General features: G+C 42.7%; 1 protein-coding gene across 3 annotated transcripts in view; it reads right to left on the bottom strand.

The window, feature by feature from the left end:
• Nucleotides 1-21496, bottom strand: part of MLX (MAX dimerization protein MLX) — a 45607-nt gene extending 24111 nt beyond the window's left edge. Inside the window, exons 1-6 of one of the 3 annotated variants that reach the window (XM_033918177.1) lie at nucleotides 21210-21491; nucleotides 16860-16896; nucleotides 8239-8322; nucleotides 4966-5072; nucleotides 3801-3900; nucleotides 2547-2646 (exon numbers count right to left, since the gene is read on the bottom strand). In XM_033918177.1, the coding sequence (XP_033774068.1) occupies nucleotides 2547-2646; nucleotides 3801-3900; nucleotides 4966-5072; nucleotides 8239-8322; nucleotides 16860-16896; nucleotides 21210-21251 (470 nt within the window). In that variant the 5' untranslated portion in view covers nucleotides 21252-21491. Of the gene's footprint in view, nucleotides 1-2546; nucleotides 2647-3800; nucleotides 3901-4965; nucleotides 5073-8238; nucleotides 8323-16859; nucleotides 16897-21209 lie in introns of all 3 variants that reach the window. The other 2 variants (XM_033918178.1, XM_033918179.1) reach the window with 2 other exon arrangements.
• Nucleotides 21497-23001: the final 1505 nt, after the last annotated feature.

The raw sequence follows: 23001 nt of genomic DNA, 5'->3' as shown, positions 1-23001 counted from the left end.
AAAAGGTATGGAAAACCTTTCATACGCTGAAAGATTGGAGAAACTGGGGCTCTTTTCCCTGGAAAAGCGGAGACTTAGAGGGGACATGATAGAGACTTACAAGATCATGAAGGGCATAGAGAAAGTGGAGAGGGACAGATTCTTCAAACTTTCAAGAACAAGAGGGCATTTGGAAAAATTAAGAGGGGACAGATTCAGAACCAATGCTAGAAAGTTCTTCTTCATCCAAAGGGTGGTGGACACCTGGAATGTGCTTCCAGAGGGTGTTATAGGACAGAGTACAGTACTGGGGTTCAAGAAAGGATTAGATAATTTCCTGAAGGTAAAGGGGATAGAAGGGTATAGACAGAGGATTACTATACAGGTCCTGTACCTGATGGGCCGCCACATGAGCGGACTGCTGGGCATGATGGACCTCTGGTCAACTCAGCAGAGGCACTGCTTATGTTCTTATGTTGAAGATGCAGGCTGTCCAGGAGGTGCACTGCAAGGAAGCCAACCCCTTGGAAACAGACTTTATCTACAAAGTCTGACCTCCCAAAGCCAGTGCTGTCCCTGCAGGGAACCTCTGCAGTACAAAGTCCAAAACATGTAAAATCACTGATTAGAAGAAAAATTCAACATGAGCAGATAACACTAGTTCCTAGTGTCTCGCTTGTAGGAAAACAACTGGAACTCAGTGGGCAGTGCTGAGGCAAGAGGGGAGGGTCAAGAAAATTATGTAAATGAGGCTTCGTAAGAGCAATGAGAGGCTCCTGAGAAAATTAGAGAGTCATGAGATAGGTGGCAAAGTTCAGTTGTGAATTGGAAATTGGTTATCAGATAGAAAACAGAGGGTAGGGTTAAATTTGCAGATGACACTAAACTGTTCAAAGTTGTTAAAAAGCATGCATATTGTGAAAAATTGAAGGTGGACCTTAGGAAATTGGAAGACTGGGCGTCCAAGTGGCAGATGAAATTTAATGTGATACACGTTGTGTAAAATAACCCAAATCAGACAATACGATGAAAACTTCTGCCCACTGTGTGGCGGCGGCCAAAAAAGCAACCAAAATGCTAGGAATTATTAAAAAAAAGAGATGGATAACAAGACTAAGAATGTTATACTGCCTCTTTATCACTCCAAGGTGCAACCTCATCAGGAGTATTGCGTTCAATTCTGATCTCCTTATCTCAAGAAAGATATAGCGGCACTAGAAAAGATTCAAAGAAGAGTGACCAACATGATAAAGGGGATGGAAAGCCTCTCGTATGAGGAAAGACTAAAAAGGTTAGGGCTTTTCAGCTTGGAAAAGAGACTGCTGTAGGGAGATACGATTGAAGTCTACAAACGGTTACAAGTGGATCGATTTTTCACTCCGTCAAAAATTACAAAGACTAGAGGACACTTGTAGTTACAGGGAAATATTTTTTCACTCAAGAGAATAGTTAAGCTCTGGAATGCATTGCCAGAAGTTGTGGTAAGAGCTGATAGCGTAGCTGGTTTTAAGAAAGGTTTGGCAACTTCCTGGAGGAAAAGTCCATAGTCTGTTATTGAGAAAAACATGGGGCAACCCACTGCTTGCCCTGGATCATTAGTATGGAATGTTGCTACTCATTTTTTTTATTTTTTTATTTTATTATTATATATTTATTTGAAATTTTTTAGAGAAATACAAAGCATGAGAGGTACAGCAAATAGAAAACCAAATAAAAGTCACACAGAACAACCCCTCTCTCAAAAATGCAAATATTTGTACTGTAACTCTTCAGTACAAAGCACCACAACACATCCAAAAAAAACCCCAACCCTCCCTCCCCTCCCCAGGGTCAATTATACAAATAAAATACAACAATACAAGATGGTTAGCACTATGATATAAATAACAAACAAAGGTCATGTTATACTTTCACACCATTTAACATAAGGATCCCACACTTTAAAAAAGGGAGTAAGTCGATTATGCATCAAAGCAGTCAATTTAGACATTCGAAAAATAAAATCCACTTTACGCAACAAATAAATTCTGCCAGGGGGATAGGCCTGTTTCCAATGGGCAGCCAATAAAAGTCGAGCTGCCGTAAAAACAAAACAAGCAAGTTTATGCGCTTTAACAGATAACAAAGCTAATGGTAAATGTAAGAGAGCACTACCCATATGTCAATGAAGAGTTATATGAAAAATATCAGACAATAATTCAAAAACCATATCCCAATAGGGAACAACCCGTGGGCAGTCCCACCAAATATGAAGAAAGGTACCTTGCTGACCACAATTTCTCCAACAAAGAATTCATCTTTCCAGTAACTATTTGTGGAACAACAAAAAAACACAGATGGCAAGCATAAGCTAGAGCCCTCTTTTCTGCAGAAATTCTAAACTGTGTAAATGGCTGAATGTTTGGAGAAAGCAATATCTGGCACACTAAGGGGATGGTGAAGAGTTAATATTCAATTCTGTCCTGCAACTTGTTTCTGTATACAAATTCTTGCATGTATAGGATTTTAGTAGGCTAAAGGCCCTGGTACAGCAGTTTTTAAAAATATCTAATGAATATAGTCCTCACGATTTCATGATCTTTAGTGCCATGACATCTTTCCTGAGAGTAGAAACTTCCTCTTCTTGTTTCTTCTTCTCTTTATGCAGGAACTGAATGTAGTCAATGGCTATCAGAAACAAAAATTAAAAAGACAATTCAGCCCTGTTAAAAATGCCCTGTTCACTAGCTTTAGCTACTAGTTTCAATGTTGCAGCCTCATATCACAGCTTTTGCTTAACAGATTTACTCTCTCTCCCTTGCAATGCACTCACTGTTTGCAAACCCATTTATTTATTTATAAAATTTCTTACTCGCTACATCCTATGATTCTAAGCAAGTTACAAAATACACTCACAATTTATGATTTAACATACAAAACAATAAAACATTTAAACACAATCACTATCAATAAATGACAACAATACTTAAAAGCAATCGAAAATACAAGTCTTCAACAACAAATTGACTCATCCCTCCTAGCTGCATGAATAATGACGCTCAAACAATATCGATTTAAACAGTTTCCTGAAATTCATTAAAGAGGTAACTCTTCTCACTTCTAGAAGCAGGGTGTTCCAAAACAGAACCCCCTGCACTGTTACCACTGAATGACGGTAACTTGTCAGTTTTACTTGTTTCAAAGATAGAACTTCTAAGTAAACCTGTTCATCTGAACGTAATGTTCAATTTGGCTGGTACTGGATGAACAGGTTACTTAGCGGTCTGTCTTATCTCGAAAATCAGCACCTTGAATTCAATTCGAGCAGATACAGGCAACCAAAGAGGCTGAATTAAAATTGGTGTAATATGTTTGAATTTTGAGGCGCCACTGAATTATGTGCAAGCAGAGTTTGAATTACATGGGGGTCCTTTTACTAAGGCACGCTAGCCGTTTTAGTGCGCGCTAAACGCTAACGCATCCATTATAGTCTATGGATGCATTAGAGTGCGCTAAAACGGCTAGCGCGCCGTATTTTGGTAATCCTAAATTGAATATTTAAGTAACACGTTACACCCTCCCCCAACACACAACAGACTCTCCTTACACACCCCACAACCTCATCCTCTGATCAGGAATTAAAATCTAGATTTTCAAACATAGTTGTACTCTTCTTGTTAAAGGTGAATCAACACCAAATAAAGCTATTTTTTTCTAACAATGTCTACAGAATGCTTAAGGTTTCAAGCAAAAAAGGACTAAGGAAGAAAACTATTGCAATCAACTTTATGAGGTATAAGGGAATAACTTTTATTATGAAAATGACCAAGACATGAACTTACTTTTCTGCAAAACAATGGCTTTGCTAAGTTTCTGAGATCCTATTGAGAAGTCTTGTTGAAGGCATGTAGGTACAATTGCTTGCAAATCATCATAACCTTTCTGTTTGAAGACAAAAACCATGTTATTCAACACAGAGCTGCAAATTTTAAATACCAAACTGATTTTGTAAGATTAAGGAGAATTGCAGTAGTCAGTTTAGATATTCAGGTCCTAAGCATACGATGTTCTTACCTTTGGCAAGAATAAAGACTGACATAATCACCATGCTCAACCTATCTCATTGTAGGTGATCTCGACTCAAAACTACTGTAGTGGTTGGTAGGATGTAAAGAAAAAGGATTAAATATCAAGGATTTAGTCAGGCCTAAGTTAAGTGGCATGGGAAACATGGTTGGCAGATAGGATAGGCTTTATGACCTTTATATGCCAGTGGACACATTTTTAAAACAGAAGTCAAGCCTAATAACATATTGAACAACTCAGACATGTCCTCCATCTGGGGATTTTATAACAAAATGGCTGCTGCAGTAGTAAGTGGGCATCATTCTTGCTCTCTGTCTGCTAGACCACCAGAGATCCCACAGGTAGGCTGAAGGGAAGAATCAAACTGACCAGATATTTATATGCAGCTGCTTGGCTGAATATCAACCAGAACCCACATCAATCTTGGCAGCCTCCTATTTTTAAAGAGGAAATCTGGTAACCCTATTATAGCTTGTTAATTATTGCTTTGATGCTCAAATATTATTAATGGAGTAAATTTGTTTTTGTTTTGAATTATTTTCCCTCCATCCCCTGTTTGTATCATGCACTAACCTGTTTTACTCTTTACGAATAATCTTCAACTTAGTCTGAATTCCCCCCATCTTTCAGGAAATAGTTGTGTTCTGCAGCAACTGTAAGATGCAGATACAGCTACTTCCAAGGCTGCCCAGTACTACTACTTATCACTTAAATAGCGCTGAAAGGCGTACACAGCGCTGTACATTTTGACCGGATGTAATGAGCCACCCTTTGGAATCTTGCCAGGTATTTGTAACCTGGATTGGCCACTGTTGGAAACAGGATACTGGACTTTACGTCACAGTATGGCAATGCTTATGTTCTTACGGCTTGGTGCCCTAGCCACGGCAGTACCAACATGGATTGCCCTATTCAGCATACCTTAATTGCATCCCTTCTCTTCTGCTCTGCCTGTGTGTGGGCTCGCCTCCGGCGGTCCTTATAGGATTCCTTGTAGGTTTCCTGCTGATAATCACTATCTTCATCATCTGCAGTTGGAGAGCAAATCATGATCATGCATTTAGCTAAAGGAGATCAAAGGTGCATTAAAATCATAGCAGAAAGAAAAAGTGTTAGAAAACCCTCAATCCACAAATCAAACATTTGCAGTTGTTTAGTGGTGTGCAATAAGATCATTAGTTCTTGGTCTAAAAGTAAATACTAAAAAGCCTGGGATCCATACTGCCTGGAATCTTAATGATCTGAATAAAAATAGCCCAGTAAAAAAGCCATTTCCAAAGAAAAGTATTCCTTGGTTTTATTTAATAAGAGTAAAACACACCAAAGTTCAGAAGGATGCTTGAAATCCAAAAATACAACTCCCTTCTTTTATCAAAATAACACACTTCCTAGACAATAGAATTAGCTAGAACATTGTTGTCGTGTATTACTCACTCGTGTAACAAATCATTCTTCTGGTCTCTGTCAGTGCAAATGCTTAAAGAACATAAGAACATAAGCAGTGCCTCCGCCGGGTCAGACCATAGGTCCATCCTGCCCAGCAGTCCGCTCCCGCGGCGGCCCAAACTGGTCACGACCTGTCTGTATCACCAGAAGAGGCTCCCTTGCCACCTTGGTTTCTCATTTAAGTCCTGTCTTCCTATCCAAGTCCTAACCTTCCGGTCTTGCACATGCACGACCTGGTTTGGTTTCTATACTCATTACTTGGTTAGCTTTCTATACTTGTGTTACATCCCAGCTCCTCCCTCAGTATCCCACGATCCCTTTATCCCTCAGGAATCCGTCCAATCCCTGTTTGAATCCCTGTACCGTACTCTGCCTGATCACTTCCTCCGGTAGCGCATTCCAAGTGTCCACGACCCTTTGGGTGAAAAAAAACTTCCTTGCATTTGTTTTGAACCTATCTCCCTTCAGTTTCTCCGAATGCCCCCTCATATTCGCTGTCCCTTTCAGTCTGAAGAATCTGTCCCTATCCACCCTCTCTATGCCCCTCATGATCTTGAAGGTCTCTATCATATCTCCCCTGAGCCTCCTCTTCTCCAGAGAGAAGAGCCCCAGCCTATCCAACCTCTCGGCGTATGGGCAGTGCTCCAGCCCTTTTACCATTTTCGTTGCTCTCCTTTGGACTCTCTCAAGTACCGTCATGTCCTTCTTGAGGTGCGGCGACCAATACTGAACGCAGTATTCCAGATGTGGACGCACCATCGCTCGATACAATGGCATGATGACTTCCCGTGTTCTGGTTGTTATGCCCTTCTTTATGATGCCCAGCATCCTGTTGGCTTTTTTCGAGGCTGCTGCGCACTGTGCAGATGGCTTCAGTGATGCATCCACCAGCACACCCAAGTCTCTCTCAAGTCTGCTGTCTCCCAACAATACCCCCCCCCAATTTGTAGTTGAACAACGGGTTCTTTTTCCCTATATGCATGACCTTGCATTTGTCCACGTTAAAGCGCATTTGCCATTTGTTTGCCCAGTCTTCCAGCTTGTCCAGGTCCCTTTGTAGGTCCTCACACTCCTCCCTGGTCCTAACTCTGCCGCACAGTTTGATATCGTCTGCAAATTTTATAACCACGCACTTTGCCTCCTTTTCCAGGTCATTGATAAATATGTTAAAGAGTAACGGCCCCAGCACCGACCCCTGTGGCACACCGCTTGTGACACCCCGCCAGTCAGAATATTGACCCTTTACTCTGACCAATCGTCCAGGAGGAAGGAAAAGGCCTCAGAACCCCTCCCATATCAACCTTTGTTGAAAAAAGTGTGAGAATTCCAAACCGGGGTAAGTTACCTCATCGGCAAAAAAACCTCCTCAACTGGACACCATTAAAAAAAAGCCTTGTGCTAATTCTATTGCCTAGGGAGTGTGTTATTTTGATATAAGGGAGTTGTATTTGGGGGGGCTTATTTAAATAGAGACATTAAACTTCTACAGAATAATATGACAACACTGACGATCCATTATAACTTTTATCCAAGAACCTGTAAGCCCCAAGAAAGAAATGGCCTTTTTTTCTGGTCCAGTAGATCTCCTTTCTATTCCAAAGGGTCAAAACCAGGGCTGGCATCCTGGCACCAAGAACATTTATGAGCCTTCTATAATTTTTTTCCCTTGTTTTGATAAATCCTTCTATTATTCCTACTCTGGTCAGGAATCCTCTTCATGGAAGTCGTACAGCATGACACTAAATCAAATCGCCCTTGATGATCATGACTTACTCCCCTACCCACAGAGGCTATGAATGCTCTCTCTATAGCAGTGATTCACAAACCTGTCCTGGGAGAATCCAGCAAATCAGGTTTTCAGGAAATTCACAATAAATATTCACGAGATCAATTTGCATATATTGCTTCCTTGGTATGGAAATCTCTCTCACGCATTCCATTGTGGATATCCTGAAAACCAGACTGGCTGGGTTCCCTCAGGACAGATTTGTGAAACATTGCTCTACCGCATCCCCAGTTGACTCTGGGTGAAAAGACACAAACTAGGGAACCTTCAGAGACCCTATGCCAGCCCCAGAAACCATAGGAGTTAACTTTAAAAAATTACTGGGGGTACTAAACCCAATGGAAATTTCTCCTTCTTAGTCACAGTCAAGGAGTTTGCTCAATATTGGGGGGTACTCAGCACTCACTGTCAAAATGTACAATTTACATGCAAAAGCTACTACTACTCCTCATTTCTATAACGTTACTAGACATACGCAGCACTTTACACATTAAATGCAGATACTTTCTCTGTCCCTAATAGGCTCAAAACCTACATTTTTGTACCTGGGGCAATAGAGAGTTAAGTGTCTTGCCAAGGGTCACAAGGAGCCGCAGTGAGAATTGAACTCTCGTTCCCAAGATCACAGTTCACTGCATTAACCATTAGGCTGCTCCTTCATTCTGGTGTCCATTTTCTTCTGTATCATATTAAAGGTCTTTATGCTATGCCAGTTTAGACACAGAAATCTGCCAACACACCCTCAGACTGCTTGTTCATCTAACCTTTCTAGATGCCCCGCATACTTTTCCACTTCAGGGCTTTCAATTATGTAATCAAAGAGAATAATCAAAGATGAGATTGTGCTTAGCTTCACAGGAAATAAAGACAAAGGCTTTAACAAAAAATAACATGAGAAAAGTACAGACAGGATGAACAAAGTCAGACCTTTCTAATATTTAAAATGAAATCCCCATAAATACCTGTATTTGGCACAGAAGAGGCACTCGTTGACCCAATACTGTTTGCTCTTGTTACTATGCTTCCTTTCCTGTCCATAAAGAGTGCTGGGACAAAAGAAGAAAAACCACCATACTGACAGATCATGAACCACACCAACAGAATTCATTTATCTATAATAAAATATTTTTTCAGTACCAGCATTTGCACATTCAGAACATTTATGCCATTGCTCAGAGCTATATTTCTGCACTGTAGGATGTGCATGTATGATGGGTGCTTACTGCTCATGCTGCTAAGCAAGTGGCAGCTCTCATGCATTTGGGTTTGCAAACCATGAAAGCAACTCTTCACAATGCCAACTGGCCTGATTCTGGAAGGCATGGCTTAAGCAGAATTTTAAAGAGACAGCAGAGGAAATATATTTACCAGATCAGTGTGATAGGTCAGTGATGATTAAGCATCTGGTGAGACCTTGGGGTTGAAGAGGGAGTGCTGAAGCAAGGAGGGGGGAGAAGTATGTATTTATTAACTGCCTTTAAGAAGAGATTCATTTAAGGAGAAATTATATCTTACTTGATAATTTTCTTGGCTTTAGGCCTACCAAATCAGTCCAGAACCTGTGGATTATGTCTATTGACCAGTGGATGGGGACAGAAAAACAAAGTAGTTCCATGTGATTCATCCCTTAGGGCACTATGCAACCTTAGAATGCTCAGCATTTTGAATGACAAAGCAATAGAATTCAAGTCACTCTTTCGGTCCACTGTCATCTTTATTCATTACTTTTTCAAGACTGCCTTGTTTTGTAACCTTACTGATATCCAGCTGCTCAACTGAGTCAGCAGCTGACTGAAAAGCCAGTGAGACAGGATAAATAAATTGCAAAATAAAAAACAGGGGAAGTTCCAGAAATTGAAACATGTCTACTAAAAATGCACTACAGAAGGTTTCTGTATTGGTCTCGTAAGACTAAAGGAAAGAAAATTATCAGGTAAGACATAACTTCTCCTTCCTTAGCATTCTTACCAGGCTCTTCCAAAACCTGTGATACTTAGCAAAGCAGTTCCTTAAAAGGATGGTGCTCCAATCCTCCTGGCTGAATAGAGACCAACCCAGTGAAGGTATGCAGGAAATACCATATTGCTGGCCTACAAATATCTGGAATAAGGTACTGCAGATCTTTTCACCCAAGAAAGAAAGGCATCAGTGCTTCAAAAGAATGTTACAGAGCAGCCTCTACTTTGTGTCTACTAGATTGGTCCTTCAATGTGGAATTAGGCTTGTCTTCAGAAAGCTTATGGAGGTTTAGCTTCCCTAAAATCCATAACAAAGCTCTTCTTCAAAGAGCAAGGCACCCTTAAAAGGGAGTTTTACAAAGCAGAGTTAGATTGCACATCGGCTGACAATATCTTGTAGAAGAACTGACAAAATATTAGATGGACAGAATCTGTCTTAATATGCCTATATAGAAACATAAAGGCAGATAAAGGCCAAATGGTCCATCCAGTCTGCCCACTCATAGAATCTATTATTTCTTCCTCTCCCTAAGAGATCCTACGTACCTGTCCCACAATTTCTTGAACTCGTACACAGTCTTTGTCTCAACCACCTCTACCAGGAGACTATTCCATGCATCTACCACCCTTTCTGTAAAGCAAGTAGTTCCTTAGATTACTCCTGAGCCTATCACCTATTAACTTCATCCTACGCCCTCTCATTCTGTAGCAAGCATGTTGAAACAAGTCTGTGCTTGTTGTGACATGTCTCAAGGTTACTCATGCACAGTAGTGGCTCAGTGCAAGTCTAATATTCCAAGAGACGGGATGCCAGGAGAGTCTTCATGCAAATCAAGTAATAAACTGCTAGATTTGGAGCACAGTTCAACGATAAAATTTTTCACAAAAGAAGGGAAAAAGCTAAAGGAAACCCAACAACACATGACTGCAGTTTATGGTGAGTCTGCCCCAACATCCTGCAAAGTAAAATTTTGGAACCAGCAGATTAAGTGGGGTAGAGATTCCATTGAAGATGACCCTCACACTGGACAGCCTGTGGAAGTAACTTCCACTAAAATGTGCAAAAAGTCGAGGATTTAGTTTTGTCACAGACAGACAGACTTGGATACAGAACATCCCATCTTGTTAGGATCAAGAGACAAAAAGTTAAGGAGATGTCTGATGCGGCTGAGTAATAAGCCATTTCTCCAGGATGAGAGTGAGGCTTGGGAAAAAAAACACTGGAAGCACAATCGATTGATTCAGATGAAATTCAGTGATGACCTTGAGAAGGAACTTTGAATGAGTGCGAAGCACAACCTTGTCATGATGGAACATTGTGAACAGAGGGTTTGCCACCAACGCTTGAAGCTCACTGACTCTTCAAGCTGAAGTAAGAGAGATGAGAAAAACCACTTTCCACGTGAGATATTTCAGATGAGCTGTAGACATTAGTTCAAAAGGAGGCTTCATTAGTCTAGCCAGTACTACATTGAGATTTCAAACCACCGGTGGTGGTTTAACATGAAAAAGTCCTTTCATGAATCTAGACGGATGAGCAGTGAGAAGGATGAGCAGTGAGAAGTTTCCCCATCAACTGGTCAGTGAAAAGCATTGATAGCACTGAGATGCACTCTAATCGAAGTGGACTTGAGACCAGAATTGTATAAATGTAGGAGGTAATCCAAGACTGAAGAAACAGATGTAGAATCAGCATTCCGTTGATGAAGAGAACACCAGGTGGAAAATGCATCCATTTCTGCTGATAACACTGCTGTGTAGATGGTTTTCTAGAAGCTTCTAAAATAAGTCTGACAGGCTGAGAAAGGTGAAGATCAACTGAGGTCAGCCCAAGAGGTACCAAGCTGTCAGATGTAAAGATTGAAGATAGGATGCAGAAGAGATCCGTGACTCTGCGTGAGAAGAGAGGGAAAAATTTGAAGCAGCATTGGTTCCTTGATATTGAGTTGAAGAAGATGGGAAAACCAAGGTTGTCTGTGCCACCAAGGAGCTATAAGAATTATGGTGGCCGACTTGTGTTTGAGCATGACCAGCTTCTTGAGGATGAGAGGAATGGGAGGAAACGCATAAAGAAATTTGTGCGTCCAGTTCAGTAGAAAAGCATCCACTTCCAGCCGATGAGGGGAGCACTGCCTGGAGCAGAACTGGGGCAACTTGTTGTTGTGAGGAGACGCAAACAGGTCTATCTAAGGAGTCCCCCTGAGCGAAGAAGCGATGGAGAATTGTAAAGTTGATTGTCCACTCGTGAGTTCTGTCTGCCAGAGAATTCTGCTCTCCCTGAATGTAGATTGCTTTTAGAAAGATGTTACAAACAATCGACCATTTTCAAATCTCAGATACTCTCCTTTTGACTTTAAGTTGCCGGTTACTTGATCAGCACTAGCCAATCGGCTCTTACCAATATTATTAGCAGGAGCTTCAGCAAATGAAAAGTGTCTACTACAGTTACCAGTCACAAAACAAACACTAGCCAATCGGCTCTTATTACTATGATTGGCAGAAACTTCAGCAAATGAAAAGTATCCACTGCAGTTCAGTGGGTCACTTAATTTCATGATATAACTCTTAAAAATTGTGTACTACAGTTGCCGGTTACATGACTAGCACTAGCCAATTGGCTCTTACCAATATTGTTGGCAGGAGCTTCAGCAAATGAAAAGTATCTACTGCAGTTGCCAGTCACTAAACAAACACTAGCCAATCGACTCTTACTTCAGCAAATGAAAAGTGTCTGCAGTTTAGTGGGCCATTCAATTTCATGATTTAACCCTAATGATTTCACCATTTGCCAACTAAAGATTAATTTTTGTTCCTTATATAAACAAGTATGAAACAAATCACACCCCCCCCTTGGAAGAACACTTGCCAGATTAAGAGCATCAAGGAGAAGATCGATGATGCCTCAATGATGGTACCAAATAACTTCTCTTGCCAAAGTTTGCGGCTCTTGATGGAACATTTTTGAAGAGAAGAACGCCACGTACAGGAGTCGATATGGTGTTCCGGGCCAAGACACTGCAAACACCAAGAGTTGGGGGTCTGTAAATCATATTAGCCATTGACACATGCTGCACTTTTTGAAATCGGTTAATGGACAGAACATGAACAGGAAAACTGCCTTAGCCAGATTAAACTCAATGGCTGAGGTGAATAAAGAGGCCCCACCAGCCGAACAGCTATGAGGTGAAAAAGAAAAAAATTTCTACTCTTTCTCTCTTTTTTTTTTTTAAGAAATGAAAGAAAATAAAAACTTCTTATTCGCGCAGAGTTTAGCTTATTATTGCCTTTGATCGTACCTTCAGAGACCCATGAGGAAGACAGTTTCTGTCGAAACACGGACCGTGTTGGGTCCAAAATCTCCAACGTTTTGGATCCCAGATGTTTATTCATGTGGATTATTGGACTGTATTTTTAATAAAGCCTGCACCTTGAACATCATCCTCTCCACAGTGTTGCTTGTTCCAACATACTATAGTCCACCATTCAAAAATTATTTTAAGAAAAATTTTGTGTGCGCCCTCAGAAAACAGCTGCCCTTTGTTCTCTTCAGTAGCCTGTGCCCATTTTCCCAACAAATATGAAAGGCATCCCTTTTCAATCATTGCATTGGTCACTATCCAGTCCATCAAAAAACAGTCCAAAAATAATACTGTCAAAAGTTAGTGTACTTATATGATGACAAATCTTCCATCAAATCAATAGCAATGAACTTAAGGAGCAGTCTTCCAATATAAATCTTCCAATTTTTTATCCTCAGTTGTACATAAAAATTCTCCAGGGGATTACTCTACAAAGCAGAGCATATATCATTGAAAATACAGTCATGTGAAAAAATTACGATACCCCATGAAATATTCAGTTCTTTCTTAAATGTTCACATATCGATGTCAATCCTTTTTTATTAATCTTTGGAAAAGAAAGTGATGTAACTGCAGGTAAACAACAAAATTTTCCTTGATTTAACATAAGAACTTAAGAATTGCCACTGCTGAGTCAGACCAGTGGTCCATCGTGCCCAGCAGTCCGCTCACGCAGTGGCCCCCAGGTCAAAGACCAGTGCTTTAAATGAGTCCAGCCTCACCAGCATACGTTCCGGTTTAGCAGGAACTTGTCCACCTTTGTCTTGAATCCCTGGAGGGTGTTTTCCCCTATAACAGACTCCGGAAGAGCGTTCCAGTTTTCTACCACTCTCTGGGTACTCATGAAACAAGATATCCAAAAAAATGTGTATTCTGAGGAATAAATTAGGACAACCTATATCAGTTGTCTCAAACACACGGCCTGGGGGGCCACATGTAACCCTCCAGGTACTATTTCGAGGCCATCAGTATTATAAAGAATGACTCTTTATGGAAAACGTGTGCCTTAAGTGTCTGGCGGTCGCGTTCTGGAACGTTGCCCACCTCACTGCTGTAACCTCACGCAAGTGCTTTCCTGCGTCTGTACACGATTGTCCTCTCCACTCCACCTCACAATCGTGTACAGATGCAGGAAAGCACTTGCGTGAGGTTATAACAGTGAGGCAGGCAACATTCCAGAACGTAAGGTAACCAATGGATGCAGTGCAGCTTGTGTGTGTGTCCGGTGCTGGAGGAGGTCACCACTGGAGGTCACAGCTGGAGGCGGTTGCGGACGCAACCACCAGACACTTAAGGCACAAGTTTTCCATAAAGAATCATTCTTTATAATACCGAAGGCCTCAAAATAGTTGGTCCAAAATCTTGTCTCTTGCAGTTGATACTTTGATAGTTTTTCACTTTCTGCATGTTGCACTGCTTTCAGCTGTGTATAGCTGAAATTATCAGAAGCAATTAAGGAAAGAGTTATGGCTGGCAAACCTGGAAAGCACAAAAATGTGGATTCTCCAAATAAACAGATGGGAAAAATGAATTATTCTAACTGAACTGAGAGGAATATGTGACCTTCTGGCTGATACTAAAAAAGAAATTGAGGAGGTTAAAAAAGAGATTGTATAAATATTTCCTTAATTGCTTCTGATAATTTCAGATTTCAGATAATCCACATTTTGAATTTGTAGGTACTTAACTCATGCAAAGTTATCATTTCTTTAATAAGACATTAACTATTTTTTATGCGGCCCTCCAAGTACCTAAAAATCCAAAATGTGGCCCTGCAAAGGGTTTGAGTTTGAGACCAGGGCCGGATTAAAGGGTAGGCCCAGTAGGCACAGGCATAGGGCCTGAAATGGTCAGGTGGTCTCGCTGGGTCTGTAACCACCCTCCATATTCTCAGGGCCGGCGTTAGGGGATGGCAAACAGGGCAATTGCTCTGGGCTGCACAGCTCAAGGGGGCCCCACGATCCAGGCAGCTCACTTAGCTGCCATCAGCCCTACCTACAGATGTGCCAGTACCACAAACCAGATGGCAAAAACAAAATTTTCTGTGCATTAAGGGTCCTCCGCTCTTTGGGCCGAAACTGAGAGAAAATAAAACGGAACCCAGTAAGAGGAAGGAAGGGAAACATTAAAGCTAGAAAACAACGTTATCCTGTTTATTCCATCACTCTGTTCAAAAGTTAATTGTTTGAAAGTGGGGGGTGCATTCAACCATAAGATTCCCACAGTTTCGGCAGCTCCTATTAAAAGTGTTTGAGTACTCTGAAAAGCTTGGCACTATGATTTTTTGTTTGGTTTTTTTATCCCCAGCCAGACAAGTGAAAGTGTCAGCTTGGAAAGCAACTTACTCAAAGGACTGGCTTTGTGGGAGCCATTGACTTGGCCGCCTGGGTACATCTGCAAATGAAAACCAATGCCTACTGTGCAGTAGAGATTCCCTGACCCACCACCCCTAAGAGCCGCCGAGGAGGAGGAGGGGGGAAAAGCGAATCTGCTGGTTCGGCCTCGGGCTCTCACTTCAAGTGGCACTCTGGGTGCCGCGTGCTCTCTTTCTACCCAGGCGATAAGGATCAGGTGGAGAAGCAGTAAGGGCAAGCTCATTCTTCTGGCAGGAGGGGTCCCGAGGGCATTTTGCTGCTCCCTTGTCTCCGCTGCAATCTACTGGGGCTCTGTGCTTAGGGACACATGGGTGCAGGGGGGATGAGATAAGCAGTCTGCCCCGAGTGCTTCATTAGGCAGGACCCAACAGAGAAGAAGAACATAAGAACATAAGAATTTGACTGCGCCGGGTCAGGCCAGAGGTCCCTCTCGCCCGGCAGTCCGCTCCCACGGCGGCCCCTCAGGTCAATGACCTGTAAGTGATCCCTTATATCCTTCAATCCTTTTTATACTTCCTTATCTATATGCTGCTGCTGCCCGAAGAAGTTCATGATGCCAGGCCTTGAGTGACAGAAGGAGGAAAGGGAGCAGAGGGCGAGAGAATTGCTGCACCCAACTGGAGGGGGAAAGAAGATGAGGGAGAGAATGGAAGGGAGGGAGGAAGAGATGCCAGGGCATGGAGGGAAGAGAGAGAGGGAGGAAGATATGCCAGGGCATGGAGGGAAGGAGGAAGGTATGCCAGGGCATGGAGGGAAGGAGGAGATGTCAGAGCATGGAGGGGGAGGGAGAGAAGGAAGTAAAGGAAAGGAGAAAAATGCCAGGGAATCAGGCAAGGGAAAATGCCAGACCATGGGGTAGGAAGGAAAGAAAGGAGAAGAGAGAGATGCCAGAGCATAGGGGAGGGGGTGGAGACAGAAAAATGAAGAGGGGGTGAAGCTGAAATGAATCATGTACAAAGGAGAGAAAGGGCACAGGATAGAAGTTTATGGAAGGAGCACATAAAGAGGAAGATACCATATGGAACGGGCAGAGGGCAGAGAGATGGAAGGGGCAGAGAGAGAGGGCATACAGTGGATGGAAGGGGCTGATGCTGCATGGAAGACAGAGGACAGATGCTGGCTAGAAAGAAGAGCGTGAAGACAAGATGATTAAAGCAGAAATGACAAAAGGTAGAAAAAATATTTTTTTGTTGCTTTAGAATAAAATAGTATTGTAGTTGTATTGATAAAACGTTTATAAACAGAAAATAAGGTAATCTTTTTATTGCACTAATTTTAATACATTTTTTTCACTAACTTTTAGAGACCAAAACCCCCTTTCTCAGGTCAAGACAGTATAATGTAACAGCAGTATACTATTTTGACCATGAAGGAAGCTATGGCCTCTGAACGTTAATTGAAAAATGGATTAGTCCAATAAAATGGTACATTCTTATTTTCAATTTTTGTTTTATTTCTATTTGTTATTTTGTAAAGTGGTGATTGTTTGTCAGTTTCTTCAAATGTACGTCTGCTATATTTATATTTATATTCTGTGGTGTTTCACTGTATGCAGTTTGGCTTCTCGGTGGTTCAGTTTAACCTTTATCTACATATTTCTATTTTTAGTTTGTGATTACTTATTCCATACTGGGTGAGGGTGTATCTGTGTTCTGTGTGTATGAAAGACATGGTTTTCTGTTAGCATTGACTAGCCTCGTTTGGCAAAATGCATCGGGCATGGTTCTTGGGAACTTTCAGAATAGTTTAAAGACATCTTGAAGTAAAATGTTTTTTTGGAACAACAGCTTGGCTTTATAAACTTCCTTTACATGTACCCTGCAACACAGTTTATAATAAACCCTAAAACAGTGTCAGTGTGTTTGTTCCTAATGGCAAAAAAACATCTTACTTGGTTCAACTCCATTGTCGCTGTACACAGTCTCAATCTGCAGCATTGGAGAAGCCAAAGTTGTGATGTAAGAAAAAGAAGAAAGTGGAGGAAACAATTAGAAACAAAAATGGAAAGCAGCAATCAGATGGAGCAGCCTCATTTTCTGGTGGTAGTGATAAATATTTAGTTTAAACTAGGGTTATACCAAATATTCCAATTCGGCTCAGCTCTAAATATTGTACATTATTCATATTCAGCTGAATAATGATTTAAATTCAAATACCAATAATCTGGGGTTCTACTGTACTAAATCCTATTGAAATAAACACGATCTCTGATTTGATGTTGCTTATTATTTTTTATGCTCAATGTCCATGATCCATATTCAGCCAAATAGTAAAGCAGTTACTCACATGTAGCAGGTATTAATTATCCCAGGACAAGCAGGCAGCATATTCTCACTGATGGGTGATGTCACCGACAGAGCCCCGGTACAGACCACTTTAAAAGTGCATCACCACTTTAAGTCTTTAGAAAGTTTGCAATAGCCCGCACCACTCATACGCGAGTGCCTTCCTGCCCAATGTAGGCGCGCGGTCCCTCAGTTTCTTAGTTTCCACGAAGCTAAGAAGACGCGTTTCAACAGCTGTTGACAATTTGTCTCACTGCCTTCCCGTTCTTGCCGATTTGTTTGACTGTTTCAGTCACTTTTTTTCTTCATTTGTCATTTTCTTTCTTTTACTAAACAAAAACCCAACACCATTTTTGTTTTTTCCTTCTCGTGGGTTCGGCCCGGTGGGGCCTGTTCATCCACCTTGGCCTCCGATTTCGATTTTGCCGGGGACGTTTTCCCTTCGATGTCCCGCCCGCAGACGGGTTTTAAAAGTGTGGATGCTGTGCTCACCCCATTTCCGTGACTGACCTGCATCGCTGGTGTTTCCAGTGTTTGGTGTCTGAGCACCGTCCGGAGACCTGTTCCCACTGTTCTTCATTGCAGAAGAGAACATTAAAGAACCAGCACATCCAACGACTTCTCTTTGGCGCTGGGATGGAAGGGAACTCGACATCACTTCCGACGTCAATGGCGTCGCAGCCTTCTGTGGGTAAGCCAGCTAAGAAGCCTTCCACCACCCCAAAAAGCATTCCGCTCCGATATCGGTGAGTGTTTCTTCATTGGCCTCCTCATCGCCGGAACACAGAGCCACTCCGAAGGTACCGGCAAAAAAGCTAGTGGTACCGGTGCTTACCCTCAAGCAAAAGATAGACAATTTGCTTAGAGAGGAACTGGGTGAGCATTTCCAAATGCTGGTGCCGACTCAACTTGTGCCAATGTTGACACCGACTCCCCCGATACCATTCTGGTCTGAGCCCTCGACACCAGTTGCACCTGCAGTGGAGAGTCCTCCGGTGCAGACGCTTCTCACAAGGGAATCAGCACCGGTCATCCTCAACACAGACATCACCACAGTTGACTCTGGTCCGATCCCGGAAGGCATTGCAAAAACTAAAGAATATTGAGCCTTCGACACCGAGTACTCGGCACTGTCCACATTCTGTTCAAGATTTGGACCTGTGGGGGAGGGGAGGGACTCTGAACAGGATCCTCTTCTCTCTGATGATGGGGGTTCTTCAGATGATGATTCTCTTCACCATTCCTCTCAGGAGACTCCTGTATTGTCTGAGAAGTCCTCTTTTTCCAAATTTCTTCGTGAAATATCAGAGACTTTATCCATTCCATGTGAGGCTGACTCTAAACGATCTAAGCAGTTCCTGGATTATGATCAACTGCCTAAGGAACTACTGAAGCTTCCCCTTCATGACATTTTACTGGAAACTTTTTATCAAAATCTGGAAACGCATCCCTGTGGCTCCTCACAAGTTGGATTCTCTGTACAGAGTGGTTCCTATCCCTGGGTTTGACAAACCCCAACTTCCACATGAGTCCCTCCTGTTGAGTCTATTTTGAAGAAATCTTTGGGGGCTAGTGTTTGCGCATTTGTACTCCCTGGCAGAGAGGGCAAAGCCATGGATCGGTTTGGCAAACGCCTGTACCAAAATGCTATGTTGGCCAACCATTCTGGTAACTACAGTTTTCATTTTACCTCAAGCACTTGGTTAAACACATTTCACTCTTCCAGAAGTACATTCTGCTTTTCAACACTATATTTCTGATCTGTTTCAGCTGAGGAAATATAGTGTACGTTCACCTTTGAACTAACCTCCAGGGCTGCAGCTATGTCTTTACCCTTGAGATGCCTGGCCTGGCTTCATGTCTCTGAACTAGATGTGAACCATCAAGACAGGCTGGCAAATGCTCTGTGTCTGGAATATTAACTTTTTGGTCCCTCCATGGACATGGCTACTCAAAAGTTGCCAGCTCATGAGACCAGGTGGGACACTCTGGTCAAGCCTAAAAAGAAGCCTCCACCTTCTCGTCCTTTCAGACTGGCTTCTTCTTACCAGCAATGCTTTGCTGCCAAGCCTGCTGCTCCTCCTCAGTCTCAACCTAGAAGGCAAAAGCAGCAACCTCATCAACAACAGAACCCTCAGGCTGCTCCCCAAAAACCCAAACAGCCTTTTTGACGTGTTTCTTCAGAATATAGCCACCATTCCCACTTTCCAGTCTTTGCCTCAGCCCAGAGGACGTCTCCAGGTTTTCATCGCTTGCTGGGAGCTCATCACATCGGACCTCTGGGTCTTAACCATCATTCATCAGAGTTACACTCTCCATTTTCATACCCTGCCTCCAAACCATCCTCCAAGAAAGTCTGCTTTGGATCCTGCACAGTCCTCTCTTCTTCTCCAGGAGGTTCAATCCCTTCTCCTGCTGAATGCCATAGAGGAAGGTCAGTGAATTACAAGCATTGGTAGCAGATCCACCCTTCACACTTTTCATCATAATAAAGTGGTTCTACGCATGCATCCAAAGTTTCTACCAAAAGTAGTCACAGAGTTTCATCTCAATCAGTCGATTGTTCTGCCAGTGTTTTTCCCTAAACCTCATTCTCATGCTGGAGAAACTGCTTTACACATTTTGGACTGTAAACAGGCTTTGGTCTATTACATTGACCGGACAAAGCCACATCAAACATCTCCCCAACTGTTCATCTCTTTTGATCCAAATAAGTTGGGGCATCCTGTTTCCAAGAGAATGATTTCCAACTGGCTGGCTGCCTGTATCTCGTTCTGGACTGGCACTGGAGAGGTATCACAGCCCACAAAATTAGAGCTATTGCAGCTTCGGTTGCTTTCCTCAGATCTACTCCCATTGAGGAAATCTGTAAAGCTGCCACCTGGTCCTCAGTTCATACATTCACTTCTAACTATTGTCTGGAGTCTTTCTCCAGACGAGATGGGCACTTCGGACAATCTGTATTATAAAATTTATCTTCCTAAAGGCCAACACTCCCACCATCCCATTCTTAATAGCTTGGCAGTCACCCATCAGTGAGAATATGTTGCCTGCTTGTCCTGGGATAAAGCACAGTTACTTACCATAACAGGTGTTATCCAGGGACAGCAAGCAGATATTCTCACAACCCACCCACCTCCCCGAGTTGGCTTCTTATTTGGCTTATCTTAACTGAGGGACCGCGGGCCTACTACGTTGGGTGGGAAGGCACTCACATATGTGCGGTGCAGGCTATCGCAAACTTTCTAAAGACTTAAAGTGGTGATGCACTTTTAAAGTGGTCGGTGATGTCACCCATCAGTGAGAATATCTGCCTGCTGTCCCTGGATAACACCTGCTATGGTAACTAACTGTGCTTTCTCTGAAGACAGCAGGCCAAATATTGTCACAGCTGGGTGACCTCACCAAACCTAATTTAAAACAGGGTCCAAATATCAAAAGTGCCTGTTTTTTTTAATTAGTTTTGTGAAATTAAAATCGGACCCCTGAAAAAGGCTGTCATAGCTGAAACACAGACCGCCCCATTTACATTGCCTGAAGAGTTTTTATCGGTGGACTCTGTGCATTAATACATATCCACAGTGCTTTTGTTTTAAAATTAAAAATGTCAGGAAGCCTACATCAGATAAAAAGGGGCCTATCTCATATATTTAAAAAGAAAGCAAAAGCAAATATAGAAGCAATGTTATCCCTGGCCAGCAATCTCTCTCTAGCTACTAGAACTGAATTGGCCTAATCAACTTCATCCTAGTCACCGCATTTCCTAAGGAACAACCATCAGGACCAGCGGACTCCACTTCCCCAGGAGGCGAGGCCCAAAGTCCAGCAGCTCCGCCGGGGTCAGTTTGGGCCCGGGCTCCGGGGGAGGAAGAAAGGAAACCAGTGCGGGCCCAAACCTCGGCCCCGGACTATAAACGGGGTCACTAACCGGACACCCCCCCTTCCCCCCGCCTCACTTTGCTCCAGGAATCTTCGGGGGACACGCTCGCCTCCGTCATCTCGTGACCGCGGCTGAGGGCGGAGTGCGCGCGGCGGGAGCGCGCGGCTTGCTTTGGTACAGGAGGGAGAATGCGCACTTTGGAGCCCGTCTCCGTACGTCGCGAGGCCTAGTGGGGTGAAGGGGCGCGTGCGTAAAATGAGCTGGGGGGGGGGCTTTTTTCTTTTAGGTGAAGTTAGAAAGATACTAAGAGTTAAAATAAACAAAACAATGAGGATCACGTGACCCCTTGCTCAAGAATGCCTCTGCTGCAGAGCAGGAAGTACTGGGGGTGTGGTATAAAAGGGAAAAGAGGAGGAGGACACAGTGACAAAATCAATCACCGTTCCCGTCCCCGCGGATAACCGCGGTAAATAATCCCATGACATTTTCTAGTGTCTATTTCAATCTCAATCCTTCTACACCAGCATTCTTCAAAGCAAAGCTTGCTGGTCAGTGGTTGTTGCCATTCATATTCTGATTCTTCCCTCTCTCCATAAAGAATGACATGAAGATGGTTTCCCGCGGTTATCCGCGGGGATGGGAATGGTGAATTTTGTCACCGTGTCATTCTCTATTTTATAGTACTGAAGGGGACTCCTGAAAGGGCTGACAACTTGTGGAGAGAAAGTCTGCATGGCAGGAAGATAGCTAGTCCTGGGCTGAGGAGTGAGGGTGGAACCCGGGGAGAACACACAAGTATTGCGTGGAAAACCATCTCAGATGGGTAATCGTGTGACCCTGCCTGGAGTGTTTCAGCTTGGCAGGAAAGATAAGAATGGTCCTGGGCTGTGGAAAGAGGATGAGACACCAAAGGAGTTGAAAGAAGAGATTGGGAAACATAGTGAAAGTGTTAGTGAACTGACTTTTTATCATAAACAGCTTTAAAACCAGTGTCAGTATTTCAAACTTAAATAGTTTGTGAATTAACTCTGCAGTCAAGTTCAAGTAAAGTTCTTTTGCACCTTGGTCTCAGCTTGATCCCTTTGGTAAGAGATTAAGGACCGAGTGTGGTGATGGAACCCGGGAAAGTGATCCTTCAGTCTACCGGATTAAGTCCGGCTCCAGCCTATGCCCATCTCAGAGATATAAGGACTATTCTAAATAAATTCTTTTTGGAAACCCTGGTTGCAGGTATCTGACCCAAAGAGCCGGCTGGTGCTCAGAGACTGTGTGTGAGTGGGACCAAGGTTAGAGAGTTGATACAAACAATTTGAGGAATATTTTTCCAGTGTGCAATGGCAATATAGGTGTGAATTATATTTAGAAATGGACTGAGATATTGCCAAAGATCTCTATATAATAATATTATACAAAAATGGTTCATTGACATGAGTTAGATGCTTTATAGTATCCCAAACCTTATTCTAGTAGTGACTTTAGTGTTGAGCAACAGTAGAGCATATGCGACAGTGTTCCTTGTATAAAGTGCTTTGAAGTGCAATAGGTGAGACATTCTAGAACCAGGGGTGCCCAAAAGGTCGATCACAATCGACCAGTAGATCGCAAAGGCAATGCAGTGGTAATCATCAAACAGTTTGGTTTGATATAACAGCTAAAGTGGAGGGTGGCCACAAAAATCCTCAAAAGTCCCAGATTTCAAACATGCACACTTTAATAAAATGAGGGAGCACCTGAAGAAAGAGCTGATAGGATGGGAGACTATAAGAGAAGTGCTAAAACTGGTCCAAGCAGAAAGGAGCAATAAAATTGACCACCGAACTTTACGTGAGAAAAATACATACAAGCAAGAAATAAAGGAAACCGGTATG

Source organism: Geotrypetes seraphini, chromosome 13, assembly GCF_902459505.1.
Source record: "Geotrypetes seraphini chromosome 13, aGeoSer1.1, whole genome shotgun sequence".
NCBI lineage: Eukaryota > Metazoa > Chordata > Amphibia > Gymnophiona > Dermophiidae > Geotrypetes > Geotrypetes seraphini.
Note: the sequence above shows the minus strand (reverse complement) of the source record. Positions and strands in the feature narration are given on the sequence as shown.